General features: G+C 42.2%; 1 protein-coding gene across 3 annotated transcripts in view; it reads right to left on the reverse strand.

Annotated features, from left to right (window-relative positions):
* Nucleotides 1–3,233: 3,233 nt before the first annotated feature.
* Nucleotides 3,234–19,335, reverse strand: part of STON2 (stonin 2) — a 78,885-nt gene continuing 62,783 nt past the window's right edge. For all 3 annotated transcript variants that reach the window (XM_074910056.1, XM_074910055.1, XM_074910057.1), the window contains 3 exons: nucleotides 16,266–18,101; nucleotides 8,821–9,023; nucleotides 3,234–7,756 (listed from right to left, as the gene is read on the reverse strand). In XM_074910056.1, the coding sequence (XP_074766157.1) occupies nucleotides 7,673–7,756; nucleotides 8,821–9,023; nucleotides 16,266–18,101 (2,123 nt within the window). In that variant the 3' untranslated portion in view covers nucleotides 3,234–7,672. The remainder of the gene's footprint in view (nucleotides 7,757–8,820; nucleotides 9,024–16,265; nucleotides 18,102–19,335) is intronic.

The raw sequence follows: 19,335 nt of genomic DNA on the forward strand, positions 1-19,335 counted from the left end.
GCCAGTCAACTCACACTGTCATCATCCTGTGTCCTTTAGGTCCTCTGGCCCCGTACAGTTCAAGAGCTGATTTTGACAATGTGGTTCAGTTCCAAATCCAATTCTATTTGTTCACAAACATGCCAATCTTTCATCATATTCATATTCAGTTTTTTTACTGAGCATTTTTTCCTTTATTCCCAGGATCAGTGTTTGTAGACTGAGACTCCCCAAGTCACATTTTTGCGTAGTTCCTGACTTGTCATGGGACATCATGAGGTATTAGCACACATTTTTCTCAGTTGAGATTGTAACTTAAGTGTATTCTATTTTGCCACCTGCACTCCCCTGGCTGTTTCTCTCACACCACCTGTCAGTTCCTGACTGCCAGGGATATTTATTCCTCCTGGGCAAATAGTACCTATAACAGCTTGGGGGAAAACCAAAAACAAAACCAAAAACCTGCTGACTGATGCAGTGCAATTTAGACAAGATTTTCCTCAAAGGGAGGTAGGGACAGAGGATGCTGTAGGGGTTGAACTCTAGTAATCTCTTAGTTGAAAACTGTCTGCAATTTTGCTTTTGTTTCTCATGACCAGAAGCCAGAACTCCACTACAGTTCTGCCTGCAACCATGCAGTGACAGGAGGTTTTCCCATTTAATTCGATTTTAATCTGAGTACTCTCTGTATTAATACAATTGCTGAACTGACCATGTCCTAATGAATTTCTTTACTTCCATACAGAGGAGTAGAGCAGAGCTGTCTTTTCTGTTCTCCATAAGGGAGACGCCCAAAGAGGGAAGGACCAGTCTGCCCACACCCCCTGAACCCCAGCATGTGGCTGCTGCTTCTTGTAGCACCCCAGTGCAGCTGCAGGCAGTGGTATAGTCACTCCTCTCCATCAGGCTTTGCTGTCTCATTATTCAGGGTTGAGAGACACCTTTAATAGCTGGTGTTTAAAGTACAATTCCAACTACTTTTTTATGTATGGCAGTTGCTGTCAGGCTTCTACTACTATGACCAAAAGGACAGGATCTTTTTCTGGGACTGGTACACTTCATGTTTCAGACACATGCTGGGTCACAGACCTGCACCTAAAGTGGAACAATGGGCTGCTTCTCTGTCTTTTGCTTTACCTTAGCTGACCTTCAGCTGTTTTTCTTCTACTCATAAATTCATAACATGTCTAGATTAGATGGTAAGGGCAATCATGGCAACTAAGAGCACTGAAAGAAAACTGTGGTGTCTTTTTCTCTCCAAATTGTGCTATCTCACTCTAGTGATGTCTTTTGTTTGGGTACACATTGCACTCTGACTTCTCCATCTCTTGTAGAGTGTTATTTTGACTTGCATTGAAGGACTGCACTGCTGACAAGGTACTCTGAGCTCTCTCGTTTCAAACTTTCAGCTTTTTCTATAGCTCTTTTTAAAACCATTTTGCATATTATCAGGCTATCATGGTTAATATAATCCTATGCTCCCAATTTGATAGTATCATTTCCAAATGTCACTGAGTATCTGAATTACAGTGAACAAACTGCTATTACTAACAGCCCCTGAATCTTTCAATTTAACTTTCCGTCTTTCTTCTGGCTGACCTGATTTATTCTTGAATAATGAACATGAGTGTGAGGAACTGAAGTCATTAATGCCTCAAACATTCATCGAACTGTTTCCTGCATTGATCTTCTAAGGAGGACTGCTGAACATTGGCTCTATTTGTAAGTTTGATACTTTGTATAAATGATGCAGGCACCGTTAGCCACTATACGCTTGAAGAAGAGCTACAAGATTGTTAAGAGGGGAACATCTACCCCAGAAGGAGCCAAAGGCTGGATGATTGCCCGAGAAGCATGAAGTCATCCAAAACCGGCAGTAACTTGGGGAAAGGTAAAGGTGGCAGGGGGAAATTGCAATTCAGTTGAACGAAAGGGTTAATGCACCCCGCCACCCCTCAGTGGATGGGCAGAACCCATACATGCTCTGCCTTTTCCTTGCCTCTCAGGCAAATGAGTTTGTGGAAAACCTGCCTCTCTGTCTGGTATGCAAATCAGCCGATAAAATGAACTTTAGAAAGCCACAGAAAACATTGCTGAGTGTGCACCCACCACCCAAGATTACCAGACCAGAGACAACGCTGGAACCTGGGGTGGTGACCTGGATTCTTTAACTCTCTTTCTCTCCCTTCCTTTTCTCTTTTTTTTTTTTAATTTTCCCTTCCTCTTTTCACTCTTTTCTATTTTTTGTTTTTTTCTTTTCTTTTTTATTTTTTCGGGGTTTTTTTCTCTTTTCTTCCTTTCTCCTTTCTTTTTTTTCTTTCCTCGTTTTTCTTCTTTTTTTTTGTCCCTTCCCTTCCCTCTTACAGACTTATCAATAAGAGGCCACATAACTTATTATCCTTTTCCAAGATTGCATCTATCGCAAATTAAACATTTTGACTGGTTATTTGATGTCTTTTCACCTTCATTTAGCCCAAGGGCATCACAAAACCTTTATGACTACCAGTCCAGGTCATAACAATGGGGCATCGTTCCCTGTGTACCTCCATTTTCTTATACCATAAAATGATTGATTTGCTGGCAGTTGTACTGAGGCATACTATGGAGAACGTCCTGAGCTCAGAGTAATAATCTGAGCAGTCCTTATGATGGGTATCTGATTTTCTTTGGTCAATGAGACTGCCCAGCTCTTCAGTCTGATTCAGGGAGTGCTTTTGAGAAAAACAGCAGACTGCAACTGGTCTCAGTGACTGTGAGAGAAGTGAAAGGATGTATGAAATGATACATGGCTTACTCAAGTTTGAAAGAACACAGAATCACAGCAGAGGACTCTGTAAATAGTTTAAACCTTATCTTTACACTTGCTTTGCAAACAGATGTTCTGATCACAGGAAGACACTGTCTTGCATGTAGTCCTGGCTTTAGCAGTCAGGGAACAAAAGAGAGCCACTAAACAGGAGCTTCAATTCTCAATGACTTTGTTTCAGATGTCTTCATTCAAATGTTAGAATTACATCAGCACTGCTCCACCCTCTGTTATATGGCTCAAGGTCTAGGCCTGCTCCATTTCCTTTGAGTCTACTGTTCAGTCTGGATGATCAAATGAAATAATCTCTTTTCTGTATATAGTCCCACTACTTCTAATTTATGTCCTTCTTTATGCCATTCAAAACACTCCCTTTTCCTCTTCTGAATTCAAGACTTCTGACTTATCAGAATATACAACACATACAATTTCACAGTGAAAATGTGGATACGCTCTTTCATCTTAACATTTATTTAAGTTTTCCCATAGTTCAAACAAACATGAGATCCCATTTCAATGGATAAAATAAAAAGAAAAAAAATAAACCACTTCTACAAAGTTAGCCAGTGTATAGACTCTCTTATTTTACAAACCAAAAAGGTAGGAACATGTTACAAAATAATCATCAAACCAATCAATGTCAATAGTGCAAAGAATGAATTGCAAGTATAGGAGAGAGGGAGGGTGGGTAGGACGGACGGGAGGATGGATGGATGGATGAATGTGTTGAGTGGGTGGGTGGCTGAACAAAACAGGAAGGCTAGGAACAGCTATGCCTGTTATCACACAAAATTTCGTATCTCAGACAACTCATGATATAGATTTAATTTTAGTGGCAGAAGAGGGTAAGTACTTCATCCGTAAGTGACCTCTGTGTGGTCCAAATTCTTATGCTGGCCAGTTCTGGAGATGAATACAACTATAGACACGAGCTGCTAAGAGTCACTTTTTCACCCTCTGGAACAGAGGTGACCTATCAAGGGCTTGATTAGTTTGTGTGCATTCAAGGGCCAAGGAAATTACTGAGAATTTCATGCAAGTAACAGAGCAAGTACCTCCAGGCTGAACTTTGTACACTCTTTAGCATGCAGCTGCTCTCTATCCTGGGAGGTGAATGATTAAGAGGGAATTTTGGCGGCTACTAAGTCACGTGGACAGGTAGACCAACAGGTCTTGGATATCCTCTTGGATATTACTTGAGTAAATATGTCAGCCAGCAACCCACCAGAAAAATTTCTGCAATGTTTCTTATGATACTGCTACAATAAAGAACCTAAAATCCGTCTCCTTCATAAGATGACTAAATTTGAGTCTAAATAAAAGGACAAAAATAACGTCAGTTAACTATTTCTCAGCAGAATTTACCAATTTTCCTTTGCTAGCAAAGTGTTCATAGTTAATAAATGTAAGAGGCATTTACTAAAATAAGCTCAGCTGCCCAGAGATGTTGTTCATCTTTACGCCTTTAAATCAAAGACTGTATTTTTCTAGGCAAAATTCCCTGCAATACCTCAAGTCATACCACAGTACAAAAATTAAACAAAACCATAATGAGAAATAGAAAGAAGGCTGAAAGTGGGAATAGCTTCGGGAAGTAAATGGGTGCTTACCTTGAAGGCACATTTCCTGTACAGAGAGTGTTTGAGTACTACAGAGCTTTCAAATGAAACAAAGGACAGTGATTATATCTTTCTCGAAAGGAGTATTAAACTGAAACTATTCAAAGAAATTCTTCCCCAAGATAAAAAATAATAAAATCCATCCCTACTACAGGCATAGCTTGTATCTAAATATTTTCTGCTACTCTAAAACTGACTACCCTCTCAAGCTCTTTTCCCCTCACTCCCATTAACAGCTTGTCCAAATTGCTACTGTACCCCTATGAGTGAAGAATATATCATTCATGTACATAAAGTTCATACGTGACAGTATCTAACACTGAAAAATTGGCACTTTTTAATCACGCAAGAACAGCAGAAGCCTCTAAAAGGGCACTTAGGATCCCGGTGATCAAATGCTCGGGGTTCGTAATGGTGATGGACTGAAAAAAGAATTCAGTGGTGACATCTGGTGATATCAACACTAGACTTTCTAAAGATTTTGGTTGTTCGTGCTTTTTTGAAAAAATCAAACTACCTACTCTGTTGCTTCAATAGGAAATAAGAGCTTTTGAAACTCTGGCCAAGGTGTTCATCCTAAACTCCTGAAAATTCAGTGGCAGGTATATCAGAAAAATATTATCCAGAGATCAGAATGGATTAAAATAGCTTTTTTGTAAACTAGAATGCTTTTCCAGTTTTGCCTGCGTAACTCCATGAGGACTGGAAGAGTTACTTCTGTCATACAACTAACTACCTAAGAGAGATCAGAGTCAGGCCCACAATCTTTCTTTCATTCATTAACTTTGAATTAAAAAAAAAAATCAGTGATGAAAAGGTAGAGAAATTAAGCAAATCCAGAAACTTCCAATATGTACATCTTTCAGTGTTTGTGGCATGAAATATTCTGTGGCTGAAACATGATACAGACTGAATAGTGTAAGAATTCAACAGAGATGGAAAGTGATATTGCTTTGATTTTCTACCTTCTTTGAGGAGTACAACATAATTTTGTTTATTTGCTATTACTTATATCTGTTTTCAAAGGCCGGGGGTCAAAAGGCAAAAATCCAGACACTAAGCCTACAGATCAGAGTAGATCTCCCAACTGTTTCTTTCACGAAACATTCCCACACTTCCTCAGCAACATCTCAGCACTCTTTCAGCTTGGTTTTGTTGGATTTCTTGCTGATCCTTTTCAGAAACTGTACACTAGGAGCTGCAGTGAAAAACAGGAAAAACACCCAGAAGTTCTTTGAATGCCTTTGAAAAGAGTGAATTTTGTAGACGAGTTGCCATGCAACTCATCACAGCCAGCCTGTAACAGAGCTGAGAATCAGTCACGAATTCAGTCCCATCTCTCAGATATTTCACAACCTATACAAATTACCATTTCATAAATAATAATGCCTTGCACTTTATTGGTAATTTTAATCCACTGATCTCAAAATGCTTCCTAGAAGTTAATAGCATTCATCCATTGACAGAGAGATGTTGCAAATGCTTAGTACTGACTGGTGTGTTCCAAGGAGCAACCTGGGCTTCAGTAGGACTCCCTGCAAGAGTATTACATGCTTATTAAGCAGTCCTAGAAGGACTGACACTTTACTTATTTATAGTAGTGTACCTACGTAAATAGATATCACTATATTGACATAGACCTGAAATTTAGGTGCATATAAAAAGGCATTTATAAGTTCCCTATAATTTGTTTTAAACTCTACCACTACCAGTTTTAGACTCAGTGTAATTAATCTCATGTTTTATTTGGGATTTTAACATTGTAGTGATTTTTACAGGAGTCGCAGTAAAAGTAGTAAGTTGAAAGTGTATTAATTTTCTGTTATATGAGATGTAAAATAAAATAAATTTATAAATTTATAAAAAGATTTCATTTTAATTCATTATGATGTTAAATTACATTGCCAAGGCTTTCCAAATGTGGGATTTCAAAGTCAGAAGTAACCTTTCCAAAGATAAATGATCTAATAATTTAAAATTACCTCGAGACACAATATTATATAAGCTATGGAAACAACTACAAAAATGGGTCCTTTGAATGCTGTTTTCTCTGAAAATATATATGAATGAGTGACTTTTGTTTAGAAAGACGTTTTAAGACTTGCTGTTTCTTTCATCTAAGTAGAGATAAAAAAAAGTCTTCATGATGGAAGCTTGTTGTTAATGTCTGAAAAGAGATTTCGGGTCCCAGTTAGTGGGGGTTTTATAAAGATACAAGTTACTTATATTGTAGGTTCAAGATAGAACATGAAAGTAATATTGTGCTGGACAGACTTCCAAGGATTGTCAGGAAGGCAAACAACATTGTCTATTAAAATAATTGTGTTCTGACATTTTCAGTAACCACCCACATTACCCACTGAAGAAAACATATTAAAAAAAACAACCCCAAAACCAAACCCCGATGTTTTTCCTTAAATATCTTTCTAGGCAGGAAGGATCTAATCTTAGCCAAGTCCCTCCTGTATCAGCTCTACTGTAACACACATTCCCTGTTACTAGTAGCCATAACCATGTTCCATCTAGGTAATAGAAGAGCCCAGACAAACAAACACAAATTTTAAGAAACTGTAACTTGTGCAGACCCCAGGAAAATGAGCACAATGACATGTTGTTCAGAGAATGAGACAGGAAGGGGTGAACAGAAGAACAGCTACATGATTAGCTGTCCTGCCTGTAGTCCATCTGCTCGGCTGTTTGCTGTGTTTAGGATGCAGAGTTTATTGATTCTCCAGAACGATGCTCAGGATTTTCACTCTGTTGACCACTTCAGAAATGAGATTTTACAAAATTTTTCACTTGCTGTTCCCTGGGTTTTATCTGGCAGTTCAGAAGGAAGTGGATCTGCCAATGACCAAACCAACAGGCATACAATAAAAATGTTTAACACAGGAGGGCAAGATTGTAAGTGAGATAAAGGCTGCTTTCTGGTTTGGCTGTGATGGTGGCCAGACCATACTTCAGTGCAGAACCTAGATGTTGAAGAGGCAGAAAAGGCAAAGTTGACTGTAATACGAGTCATTCTGTCTATTCCCCAACTGTACTTAAATCGTTCCAGAAAAAGCCCATGGGTCCGCTTCAAACAAACCACTGATGAGCTTCTTCTCAAAGTACAGATCATCACAAGGAAAAATAATACTCTTCAGAGCATTATTTTAAAAGTAGTACTCCATACTTTTCAAAAGAAAAACACCAAAACCCTGCAAATCCTTTCTTCCACGTCTGTTAATGTGACCACCCCTTCTGGGACTTGCAGACTGATCTTCCTTCACTGCATAGCACATTCATTAACATTTGCAGTATCTTCTCCCTTCAGATCCTCATTCAAGCTTCTTTTCTGCTCTATTTCGACCTGGTAGAGAAAAAAGAGGGAGAACATTTGTAATGAGAAAGGTAAATAGAAGATACAAAAATCTTCCTTAGTAGTGGTTCGTGTCCTCCTCAGGTGAAAAAACTCTTGGTACACGGAGAGGGTTGTGAAGAGAACACAGGGAGGGAGGGAAAGCTGGATTTTGTTTACTGTAAGTGTTTTCAGTCTAATCCAAACAGTTTTATGATTCAACAGTGTTATGACATCACATCCAGAAGAGATGTCATGCAGAGAACCAGTATCACATGATTTTGTATACATTACAATCCCCAGCTGTACTTTGAATGCAAACCTAGAACCAAATCTGCAGAGAATAGGTGGCTTCCTAAGTGACAGATGAAGGCCAGCCTCAATTTTAATCTCTAAAGACTGATTCAACACATCCAAAAACTCAGGGATAATCCTATGTTTAATTCCTAGAAGGGATACTTAGGAAGATCAAATACTATCTCCAGGGAATTTAAGAGACTACTAAAAATGTCATTACAATTACCATTAAAAATATTTGCCATGAGAATCTTTTCAGTATCTCTCATTTTTGCTCTTGAAGAAAGCAGGTAGGATGCTGACTTCTCTGTTGAGTGATCAGCTAACACGCAAATTTTGGCATACTGAGATTCTTGGCAGGTATATGTATAGTGTATTTTCCCATCTGCTCCTCTTCTTAGGGAAGGCAGGAAGAAGAAGTATTTAAGCAGAGAAATAATGTGATCCTTTTGTCTGCTGTAGCACTCCCACTGTAGCTGCGAGGAAGAGCAGCCAAACTCCTTGCTCACACTCTTACTGTAACAGCTAATCCCCAGCAGCTGGCTGTGTGTATCCTCTTCCACAAAGCAACTCCAAGCAAGTTTACTCCATCTTCGCTGAGGGATAATACACTGCTTGTTTGCCATGAATCAACAGGCTGCACACAGGTAGCTACTGCACAGAGCCTGGCATGTACCAAATTCCCACCTCATCTGCCCATGGTATTTTGTCTGTTCACACTTTCCAGGACAACGAAGTATGAAAAGTAACCATGGTGACAGCCACATGCTCAGTTTTACCTTGTAACTGTAGTGTGCTGAATAGTTGACCCACTTCCTCACATCGGTCTTGTCCTCAACAGAGATGGACCGAACAGTGGCTTTGGATGCAGAAGTGGTGGGCATGTCAAATTCCACATCGACATAGCGGACGAAACTGGAAGGCACTTCCCGGTCAGAGCCAAGCTCTAGGTGACAGAAGAAGCAGTGAGGATGGCCAGAAGCTGGAAAAAGAGAGCAAACAGACATGAAAGTTGCGTTGGATGGATCAGAAAACACAACATCTAGGAGGAAGAAACTGCAAGAAACTGAGAATCTGCCTGCGTGAACTAGTTTGTAACAAGTGACAGTATATTACCTGTTTCAATGCTGTTGGAGTTTCCAGAGGAATAAAACAAACTGCAAAAAGGACTGCCAATTCCTCTAGTTTGCTTTTAGTGGGTGAAAATACAAGAAGTAAATCGAGCACAATAGGGTAAAAGCATTTCACCTTTCCCGATTCCCCCAGTGTATGTAACATGCCAAGTACATTGTGGCACATCCTTCTGAAATGTCATGTATTGAAAGTAAGGCAAGGTAGGATTTGGCAGATATTTAATGTTTATTTGAAATTGTTGTCCCCATTTTTAGCAAAAGAAAATATACTGGGTAAGGTTAAATGCTGGCCTGCATCAAGAGAAGTGTGGCCAGCAGGTTGAGGGAGGTGATTCTCCCCCTCTACTCCACTTTTGTGAGACCCCACCTGGAGTGCTGTGTTCAGCTCTGGGGCCCCCAGCATAAGAAGGACATGGACCTGCTCGAGTGGGTCCAGAGGAGGCCACAAAGATGATCAGGGGGCTGGAGCACCTCCCTTATGGGGACAGGCTGAGAGAGTTGGGGTTGTGCAGCCTGGGGAAGAGAAGGCTCCAGGGAGAGCTTATAGCGGCCTGCCAGTACTTAAGGGGGCCTACAGAAAGGATGGGGAGGGACTTGTTATCAGGGGGTGTAGTGATGGGACAAAGGGTAATGGCTTTAAACTGAAAGAAGGTAGATTTAGATTGGATATAGGAAGAAATTCTTTACTGTGGGGGTGGTGAGGCACTGGCACAGGTTGCCCAGAGAGGTTGTGGCTGCCCCCTCCCTGGAAATGTTCCAGGCCAGGTTGGACAGGGCTTTGAGCAACCTGGTCTAGTGGAAAGTGTCCCTGCCCATGGCAGGGGGGGTTCAAATTAGGTGATCTTTAAGGTCCCTTCCAACTCAAATCATTCTATGATTCTATGAAACAACTTTCCTGGTTTCAAAACAGCAAATTTGTGCACAGCTTGGAAATAATTGCTTATTGTTTACTGTAACCCATGACAAGGTGGCCAGTCATTAAAAGATGGCAAGGTAAGGAAGTACTCATGTTTAGCTCTCTCAAATGATAACCTCTGTTACTATTTTTCCCCCCCTTTTTTTTTTTTTTTTTTTCTGGACAGCAGTGATGTTAAAAATTAAAGTAGGGACTGCTAGTTAAGCTAGGTTGGTTTTATTTCTGATTGCTGCCAACTCCCTAAGCTCTCGAGCAAGTAATTTAAGGTCTGTGCCTCAGTTTCTCTGTCTGCAAAATGAAGATGAGAGCCTTCAGAGACACCTTGGACTTTCTGATTGAAGAGATCCTATTATATAAGTATGTGTAAATAGAAATGTATAAAAATAAATGAACGGAATCCTTGTCTGCCACTATTACAGGATTTGGAATTTCTGACTATTTGTTGACTGGGAAAGTTCTCCATCACAGCTCATTGTGTGTAGAGGACAGAGTCAAGGAAGGAGGAAGGCAGGCAGAGTAAAAAGTACTGTGTGGGGCAAGTCCAGAAGCTCCGTCTGGGAAAAGCAGGAAAACACCAACTGCAAAGAGCTTGCAAGCCTGGGCCTTGAAAAGAAAGTCAGCTCCTCATCCAGAGCTTAGTCCAAAAGTCAGCCTTGTTGAGCTGAAACTCTGAAAGCAAGCTGTGAGATTATACTACTTGTCCCAGTAGGATGAAATTGGGCAGTCTTTAAAGGGTTTAGGGATTTCAACATCCTATTTAACCTCTGAAATAAGAGTTGGAAAAAAATTTTAGCTCAGTGTAAGTCTGGGTCAAAATTTCATCTAGAGTCAGGCGTATGTTTCCAAACAGTCTAGCCAGAGTCTTCTCTGTTTATAAACTTACATCTGTGCAGCAAATCCAACAAGAGGCTATGCAGATCAGCAGGGACCACAGAGATATGCAGCACCACAGCTGGAGCCAAGTTATGAATGTGTGGGTGCTGTATGAAGCAGATATAAAAGCTTGAGTTCTGCAAGCATTAAAATACATCACCTGCTTTTCATCCGAATTAATTATCCCAGGCAGAGTGCTGACTTGATTACCCTGGTTCTAGAGTGAGCTGGGATCTCTCTGACAGTGCTTCCCAGCTTTTCATACCTGGAAGTCACTTTTTCTGGATAAAAAGCAGTGGCGCACAGCAGACCTTCAAGACCACCCACCATGGCCTAGAAGCAGCCCCACATGCTCTTGGGGTGATCACTGTGCCCTCCAGCACCGCAGGGCTTTTGCTTCTGGCCAGTTCTGTTCACTAACAGAAAAGACCACGCACAACACTCAATAAACTATGGAAGTTATTAATTTAAACCAGCTCAGCATGGTACTCATTAATGTGAACTCACTAAGAAAGCAACTCCTCCACTGAAGCTACGGCAAAAATACAAAGCACGTGAATGTTCATTAGTGTCCCAAGTGTGAGGCACACAAGGCACAACTTCTACAGACTTTCTCTTTGTTCAACAGGCTCACTCAGAGTTCTTTCTCTAATGGACAGGTACACTTTTTAGTAAAATCAGAAGAGAAACATAGAATCATAAAATGATTTTGTTTGAAAGGGACCTTAAAGATCACCTAGTTCCAACCCCCCTGCCATGGGCAGGGACACCTTCCACTAGACCAGGTTGCTCGAAGCCTCAACATGGCCTTGAACACTGCCAGGGAGGGGGCAGCCACAACCTCTCTGGGTAACCTGTTCCAGTGCCTCACCATCCTCACAGTAAAGAATTTCTTCCTTACATCTCATCTAAATCTACCCTCTTTCAGTTTAAATCCATTACCCCTGGTCCTATCACTACACTCCCTGATAAAGTGTCCCTCCCCATCTTTCCTGTGGGCCCCCTGTAAGTACTGGCAGGCCGCTATAAGTTCTCCCCAGAGCCTTCTCTTCCCCAGGCTGCACAACCCCAACTCTCTCAGCCTGTTCTCATAAGGGAGGTGCTCCAGCCCCCTGATCATCTTTGTGGCCTCCTCTGGACCCATTCAAGGAGGTCCATGTCCTTCTTATGTTGTGGGTGGGCCCCATAGCTGAACACAGTACTCCAGGTGGGGTCTCACAAAAGTGGAGTAGAGGGGGAGAATCACCTCCCTCAACCTGCTGGCCACACTTCTCTTGATGCAGCACAGGATACAGTTGGCTTTCTGGGCTGTGAGAGGACATTGGTGGCTCACAGTCAGTTTTCCATGCTCTAGTACCCCCTCGTCCTTCTCCTCAGGGCTGCTCTTAAATCACTCATCACCCAGCCTGTATTTGTGCGTAGGATTGCCTTGATCCATGTGCAGGACCTTGCACTTGGCCTTGTTGAACTTCATGAGGTTTGCACAGGCCCAGCTCTCCAGCCTGTCCAGGTCCCTCTGGATGGCACATCCCTTCCCTCCAGCATGTCAACCGCAGCTTGGTGACCTTAGCAAACTTGCAGAGGGTGCACTCAATCCCACTGACCATGTCACCAGCAAAGATGTTAAACACCACTGGCCCCAACACCAACCCCTGAGGAACACCACTTGTCACTGCTCTCCACTTGGACATTGAGCCACTGACTGCTACACTTTGAGTGTGACCATCCAGCCAATTCCTCATCCACTGAATAGTCCATCCATCAAACCCATGTCTCTCCAATTTAAAACGGATGTCGTGAGGGAGTGTCAAATGCTTTACACAAGTCTAGGGTGATGACGTCAGTTGCTCGTCAACAGGCTGCTTTTGTTTTGCATCTCTTGTTTCCTTAAGCTACTAACATTTCATTCTGACATTTGGGGACCTGATAATATAATTCATGTATGTGGATGGGTTACCATGATTTAAGGGAATCTGTTCCAGACGATTCTCAACATGTTTGGATTAAAGGATTTAATTTACTACAGAAAGTATGCCAGGCAGCATGCCTGGGATCCACAGCCAAACTAGAGCAAAGTTCAAACATCCAGATCCAAGGCTCTGCATAGAGGCTACATCCCTGCTTTGCTGGAAGATTGATCATGTGGGCGTTCTCCTAGTGTTGTGCTGCTGGATTAAAAAAACTCAAACATATGGAGCCCAGTCAGCTGCAACTGAAGCTCTGCAGAGCCTGTAGATAAGCTTTCTTTATCAACTGCTTTGATAATATTAACTGTGAATATGAGAAGGGAAATAAAGATTAACAAGCTGTTTTGGAAAGGATTATAGCAATGTGCTCAGTAGAATCCAGTCCATAGTTTTTTCTTACGTCAAATCATAGTCAGAGTACGTACAGTCCTTCATGTGTCATACGCTTTTCAATGCCCAGTCATAAGCTTTGGATATAAAATAATACAGACAGTGCCGATAACAAGTTCCTATAGTAGGAATGCAAAGGGCCCCATCCCATTAGAAAGCACAAAGAGAAAAGATTTGGATAAGACAGTGAAGCTGCTGAAATAATTCTTAACAATTTGGGTGTTAGGATACTACAACCTGAATGCAAGCAATGAGCTTCACGAGTGACTGGCTCTCCTGCCCTGCAGGGCTGTGGTACTGGCCATCAGGGCAGGCCACAGGCAGGGCTGATGGTGTCATACGCCTCACATCTACATAGAGCTTGCACCCGTGTCTACTCAGGGAATGGAGTGAAAAAACAAGAGGTCCAAGTGGCTACCTGGGGACCTCTGGAGTTCCTGAGATCACATTTGCAAGGGACTGATGTGTCAGTGCCCACAATGTGGATGAATGAAGGGTCCCATAGTGTATGCCTACGTATGTGCTCCTTTGATAGGCACACGGGTCTGGCAGATACGCATGTGTGAAGGAGGGAGTCATGAAATGCATATGCTCCAAGTCATGTGGACAGGTTGTGTGGCCTCTGGAGGCAGGGTGGAGCTGGAGACTGTCGACACCTGCAGCATTTCCCCCCAGCTGCAGTGCAATCCCACTACCGCTCTCCTGCGCTGGAGTCCCAGGCACCAGAGCAGTTCATTAGCAGATCAGACATTTACAGAGGACCCAGAGCACTCTTAGGGGCAAGCTGCAGGTGCCTCAGTAAGAGATGATGAAGTATGAGTCAAAGGAATATTTTTATACTTAGTGCTTGAGAACTGCATCATTTATAGGGACTTCTGCAAATAGGTGGAGGTAAGTATTATATGACTTGTGGGTAGGGCTGGATACAGCCAAGCATGCACAAGGTAGGCCACACATCAGTATCACAGTCAGAATTGTATGTGGTCCATCACGCAAATCTAAGAAGCAGCGACAATCAGTGCTTTTGTATATCCCTCTTTGTTTGCCATATACTTTGAGTACGGAAAACCATGGGACAAAGAAATGTAAATAGTCCCTGAGAGGCAAGGTCAGATTTAAGCTACACTTGGCCTGCCCTGTCATCACTTTGGGTTTTCCTCCCTCTCACATGCCTCATATGTGTCCTGGCCAAGAGAGTGCTTGCAAGGCCCTTCCTTTCCCTGAAATTACATCTGACCTGACTGGAGGGGTTAGGATACTCTCTTCCTCTCAGGATGTAAACAAATACTAACTGCCCTGCATTCTGCATGGTGACACTGATGGATAGATGCTCTGTGGCAGGGCTCCAGCAGCAGCACCAAGCCTGTGATGCGTTTCCCCCTGACACAGGATATATATAATAAAGCCTCACACTGGGAGAGACAAGATCAAGGAAACAAGAGACAAAGATCAACATCTCCCTCAAAGCAGCAATGGGCAAAGAGCACCACCCTGCATGAGGCAGCAGAGTCATGAGTTCTGCCTCTCCTCCTGGTTTGCTACCGGCATGTTCTGTGATTGTGTTAAAGTCTGGAGGCTTTTGTTTCCCCAGCTGTAATGTCTATACGTATACTGAGATCTTTGGAGAGAAGATGCCACAGAAGGGCCAATTTCACAGCATCTCATTCCCAGAGCTCATGCAGATGGCATAGTGAGATTTTCCTCACAAGCATGTTACTGCTCATAAACAGTCTGAGGTTAATTTTTCATTGTGGTATTTCTCTTGAGTTCCCAAGCTCTCTCTTCTTATATCCCACACTACAGAAAACATGGAGCCTTCACTTCTGTCAGTGATATCCCCCCCAATTTGTAACCTATGGTGTAAACTAGCATCCTTAGGCTGAAATCTGATCCAAAGGATTAGAAGACTTGGATCACTGTTTTGCTGACACTATAGCTCAAACTCAGGAAAAACATATGTCCTTAGAAAGTGTCAAAGCTAGTAAAACACTGAACTTTCCTTCAGGGAACACTGAATACAGAAACCTTCCCCAGTCACCTAGCTGCATTACTACAGCATTAATATTAAAAAATCCCTCTCATTTGCAAAAAGCTAAGTCTAGATCAGAGAAATAAAGAAGGAGAATTCACTATGAATAAAAATAAATCTGAGTTGTCTAACTTTATTGCACACTATGGATGAAATGCAGGAAATGGAATAACTGGCAGCAATGCAGCAATGGGAAACCAAGGCCAAAGGGAACAGTAGCTTGCCCATATTATTTGAATGTTTAATTATGAACATGTTACTAGAAATACAAAGACTTGTGGGTTTTATGTTGGTATTCTCTCTTCAGGTTTAAGTTGTGTTTATGTGTTTACCTGCCTGCACCAATTACAGAAACAGCCACAAATTGGTTTTTGGAAATTTTTTTTTTTTTAATGGTTGCACAGTATCCTCTGTCCTCATAGAACCCCCATTCCGGATACTTTATAGGCATTAGTTGTGGCATATGTGTTGAAATGGCCCAGTATGCTTGGCATTGCATGGAAAAGAAATCACACGTGCTGGAACTACAGCAATTTAATTGGTCCTGTCATTCCGCCCTGTAGCATAGTATCTTGCCTTTACAAGTTACCTGAAAAAGCCCTGCTTCCCATAACAATGCTAAGCACACAGAGATGTTTGATGCCTAGGTCTCGTAATGTACTCATTAAAGCAGAGACAGAAGGCATATTTTTGCATTTGGAAAACCTAAAACTGTTTTTATCATTAGCAATGTTTGTAGGATATGTAACACTACTGCGATGAACGGTCAGATAAATGCTTCATGCAACTAACTGATGTCCTTTGGTATACTGCAGAGGATGATTTATCCCTCACCATGTAAACACAGTATTCCCTATCTTCCAAAATACATAACTCCTTTTAGTTTACACCTGCAGAGATGGTATGCACCACTCACCTGAGTTTTTGTCAGGCAGGCGGTTTATCCTCCACACGATGGAATTAAAGGCATGCTCATATTTGGCAGTTCCCAAAGTTACTCTCATTACTGGCTCAGAACCAGACAGACTGGTGGATCCAAAAGTGGCCCCCTTGTTCACCTTGGCTTTCAAAGATTTCTCCCCCAGCACGCTCTCCCTGCGGAAGTTCTTCACCCACTCATTTGGCACTGGGTAGCGGATCATCACGTTTTCACAAGGGACCTGAGTTAAAGGGTCACGGTTGGACGAGAACCCAGTGGACATCATCAGCCAGCTCTGTACCTCCACCTCAGCACCATTGATGCTGGCAGCTGTCCTGAGAGTAAAAGGCAAAGTTTTCTCAGCAAAGACAGTTCTGAATCTCATTAGTTCAAACCGGCAGGCATCCAAGGGGTTGAACAGGATAATACGGGAGTTATTAAACATATCCTCATCCACACATGAATGGAACCGACAGCTGTATAATTTAATCCACTTAGTGGTAGTAGTGGGCATAATATCCTGCCTTGCAACTATTTCATTCCCTTTGATCAGGATATCATTAAGGCCCAGCCTGCATTCTGCCAGGCCAGAAAGGAAGCTGAGAACATAGATATGGGTCAGCACACTGTGCTGGAGAATCACACTGTCTCCTTTGGCCAAGATGCCACGAAACTCATCCCTGACATCAACCGTGATTTCTTCTTCTTGATAGTTTAGTCCCACTGTGCTCAGATCTGTTGATGAGGCTGGCAAGTTCATCAGCGTGTCCTGTACAGCACTGATGAAGCTGAGGAAGTCTTCATAATCTGTAGTCCCAAGCTTGATAATTTGCTCTCTCTCTGCTGTGTGAGCAATGGCTGGTTTAGGCTGATACTTCTTTTTCTCCTTGTAGGTAGTGCGGTCCAAACGCACACTGTGTATCCTTCCATTCTCATCATAGTTCTGGAGTTTGCGCTCTGAAATCTCATGATTGATTTCAAGTTTGAATTCCCGAAAAGGTTTCTCCAGTCCCTTCTCATAAAAAAGTTGTATACATCCACTGTCAGTCAGCTTGACATATATTGGTCCCCAGTGCCTGGATGACATAATATTCTTCTTCTCTGGTATCCTGAGCATCATTGGCCATCCATCCTTTGGCTGAGCTGGTGCCAGGTTAAATAAGGCTGCATCTAGATCATATGGCATCATGGGGTCATCATCAGGCAAGGTAGGGCTGCTCACATGATCTGGGTCTCCAATCTGGAGTTGCTTGAGCTGCTCTACAGCATCTGTGTGGGTTACGCTTTTGCTTGCCTCATGGAAACTGATGGTGTCAGGCTCCTGATGGAGAATAATGAGAGAGTCTCTTTGGCTTTTGCCTGGAGCACTGGAGACAGATGAGCTTTTGGAACGCCTGTCTCGCTCCTCAAAGAATGAACTGAATGGATTGATGGGTGAGGGTTGGACATCTCGTAGAGATTCATCCAGGAAGGGATTAGTAGCACTCCATGGTGGTGTTTCAACAGAAGGCAACTTGGTTAAGGAGGATAGATCTAGTTTTTGAATTTTGGAGAGGTCCCCCAATGTGCTTTTAGGACGTTCTCTTTTCTTAAAAGATGTAGTGAGGTTAAAGTTAACATCTGGAGTCTGTGTTTCTGCAGGTGGGGTGTCTGTTTTCAAGGGAGAAAGGTTCTGCGGTGAAAAACTGACTTCATTGTCATCAAAAGTCACCCAGCTGGGAAAGCGAACTGTGGTTGGGGTAGATGAATGCCCATTCATGGAGGTGTTGTTCACCTGCCAGTTGACAGCCTCCATATCTATCTCTTCATCTTCCTGGAGAGACGAGGAATTGTCTTTAAAAAAAGAGGGAAGGGGAGAAAATTCAGCTAATTATTCTGAAGTTACCTAGTTCTCTCCATGAAAAGAAAACCACAGTCTGCACAATAGTTTGCATGCTCAAGAAAGGCTTATTCATATGCTGGGCAAGAAAGATAGTCAAACAATTTGGCTGAAATGCTGAAGAGTCTGTCGAGAATTAATGAAGAAATAGATAGCTGAACGCAGAAAAGGAATGCAGGAAGAAATACAAAAGGAATGACAGCAATGATTGTATTGCTCTCATTCCAGCATAATGACCTAAAAAAGAAACTGCCCAAATATTGTAGCGATTTTTTTAAAACTTCCCTCTCTAAACTTTCAGGCTGCATTTCTTCTCTCCACTTGTCTTCTGTCATTTGCCTGTTCTGTTCCCTCTCACTCTTGTTCTCCTTTTTTCCCTTTCTGTCCCCATACCCTTTGCTCTAGAGAAGAATCCAGTAGGGAGAGGGAATGAACGTTGAGGAAGAGCACTTCTCCACTCTGTCCACACATATTTGTCTGTGCACTTGCTGTTATCACAAAAGCACACAGGAGTACGGTGAAGGCACTATAAAAGTTGCCTAGGTGGCATTTGCCCAGGATGTGTTCAGCAAAAAGACTCTTTGGCTTACACAGTGGGAAATAGTTTGCTAGTCCTTGAATGTCTCTGAAAAATCCCTCAGAGAGGCTGTGATCTAGGGATGTACATCAAGATAAGGAAAAACATATTTTTGACTTGTATTGTGGAAGCTGTCCTCATCCTCTGTCAGGACATGGCACCTCTGACTGCTATATTCCTAGTCTCAGGCTCTGCCAAGACACTTCCCAGAAGCCTGCATCATACTGTGCTATTTCAATCCCAGCTCTTTCTGGAGGACATAGCTGCAGTGGTAATGCGGTGTTTTCCAAAATGAGGATAAATTCTCAGAATTCAGAAATTAAAGGGTTTTCTTCCCATTTTCTTTCCACTGGGCTAATGAATCACAGTGCTCCTCAAAATGAGCAGCCAGCATGAAATTATACTCTGCAGCTGCACCATGGGTTTGCTCTACATATGGTACAGCAGCGCTAGCATTTGTGCCTTTTGCTTCTGATAGATATACAGATGTCATGTTTTACACAGGTCGCTGTTCTTCAGTAGAAGTAGAAAAGTGAGTGTAAAATGTAGCACTCTGGTATGGCTGTATACCTGTGATGTGAGCATATTAGCCACAACAGCAATTTAAGTCA

This window comes from Athene noctua, chromosome 6 (assembly GCF_965140245.1).
Source record: "Athene noctua chromosome 6, bAthNoc1.hap1.1, whole genome shotgun sequence".
Classification (NCBI taxonomy): Eukaryota; Metazoa; Chordata; class Aves; order Strigiformes; family Strigidae; genus Athene; species Athene noctua.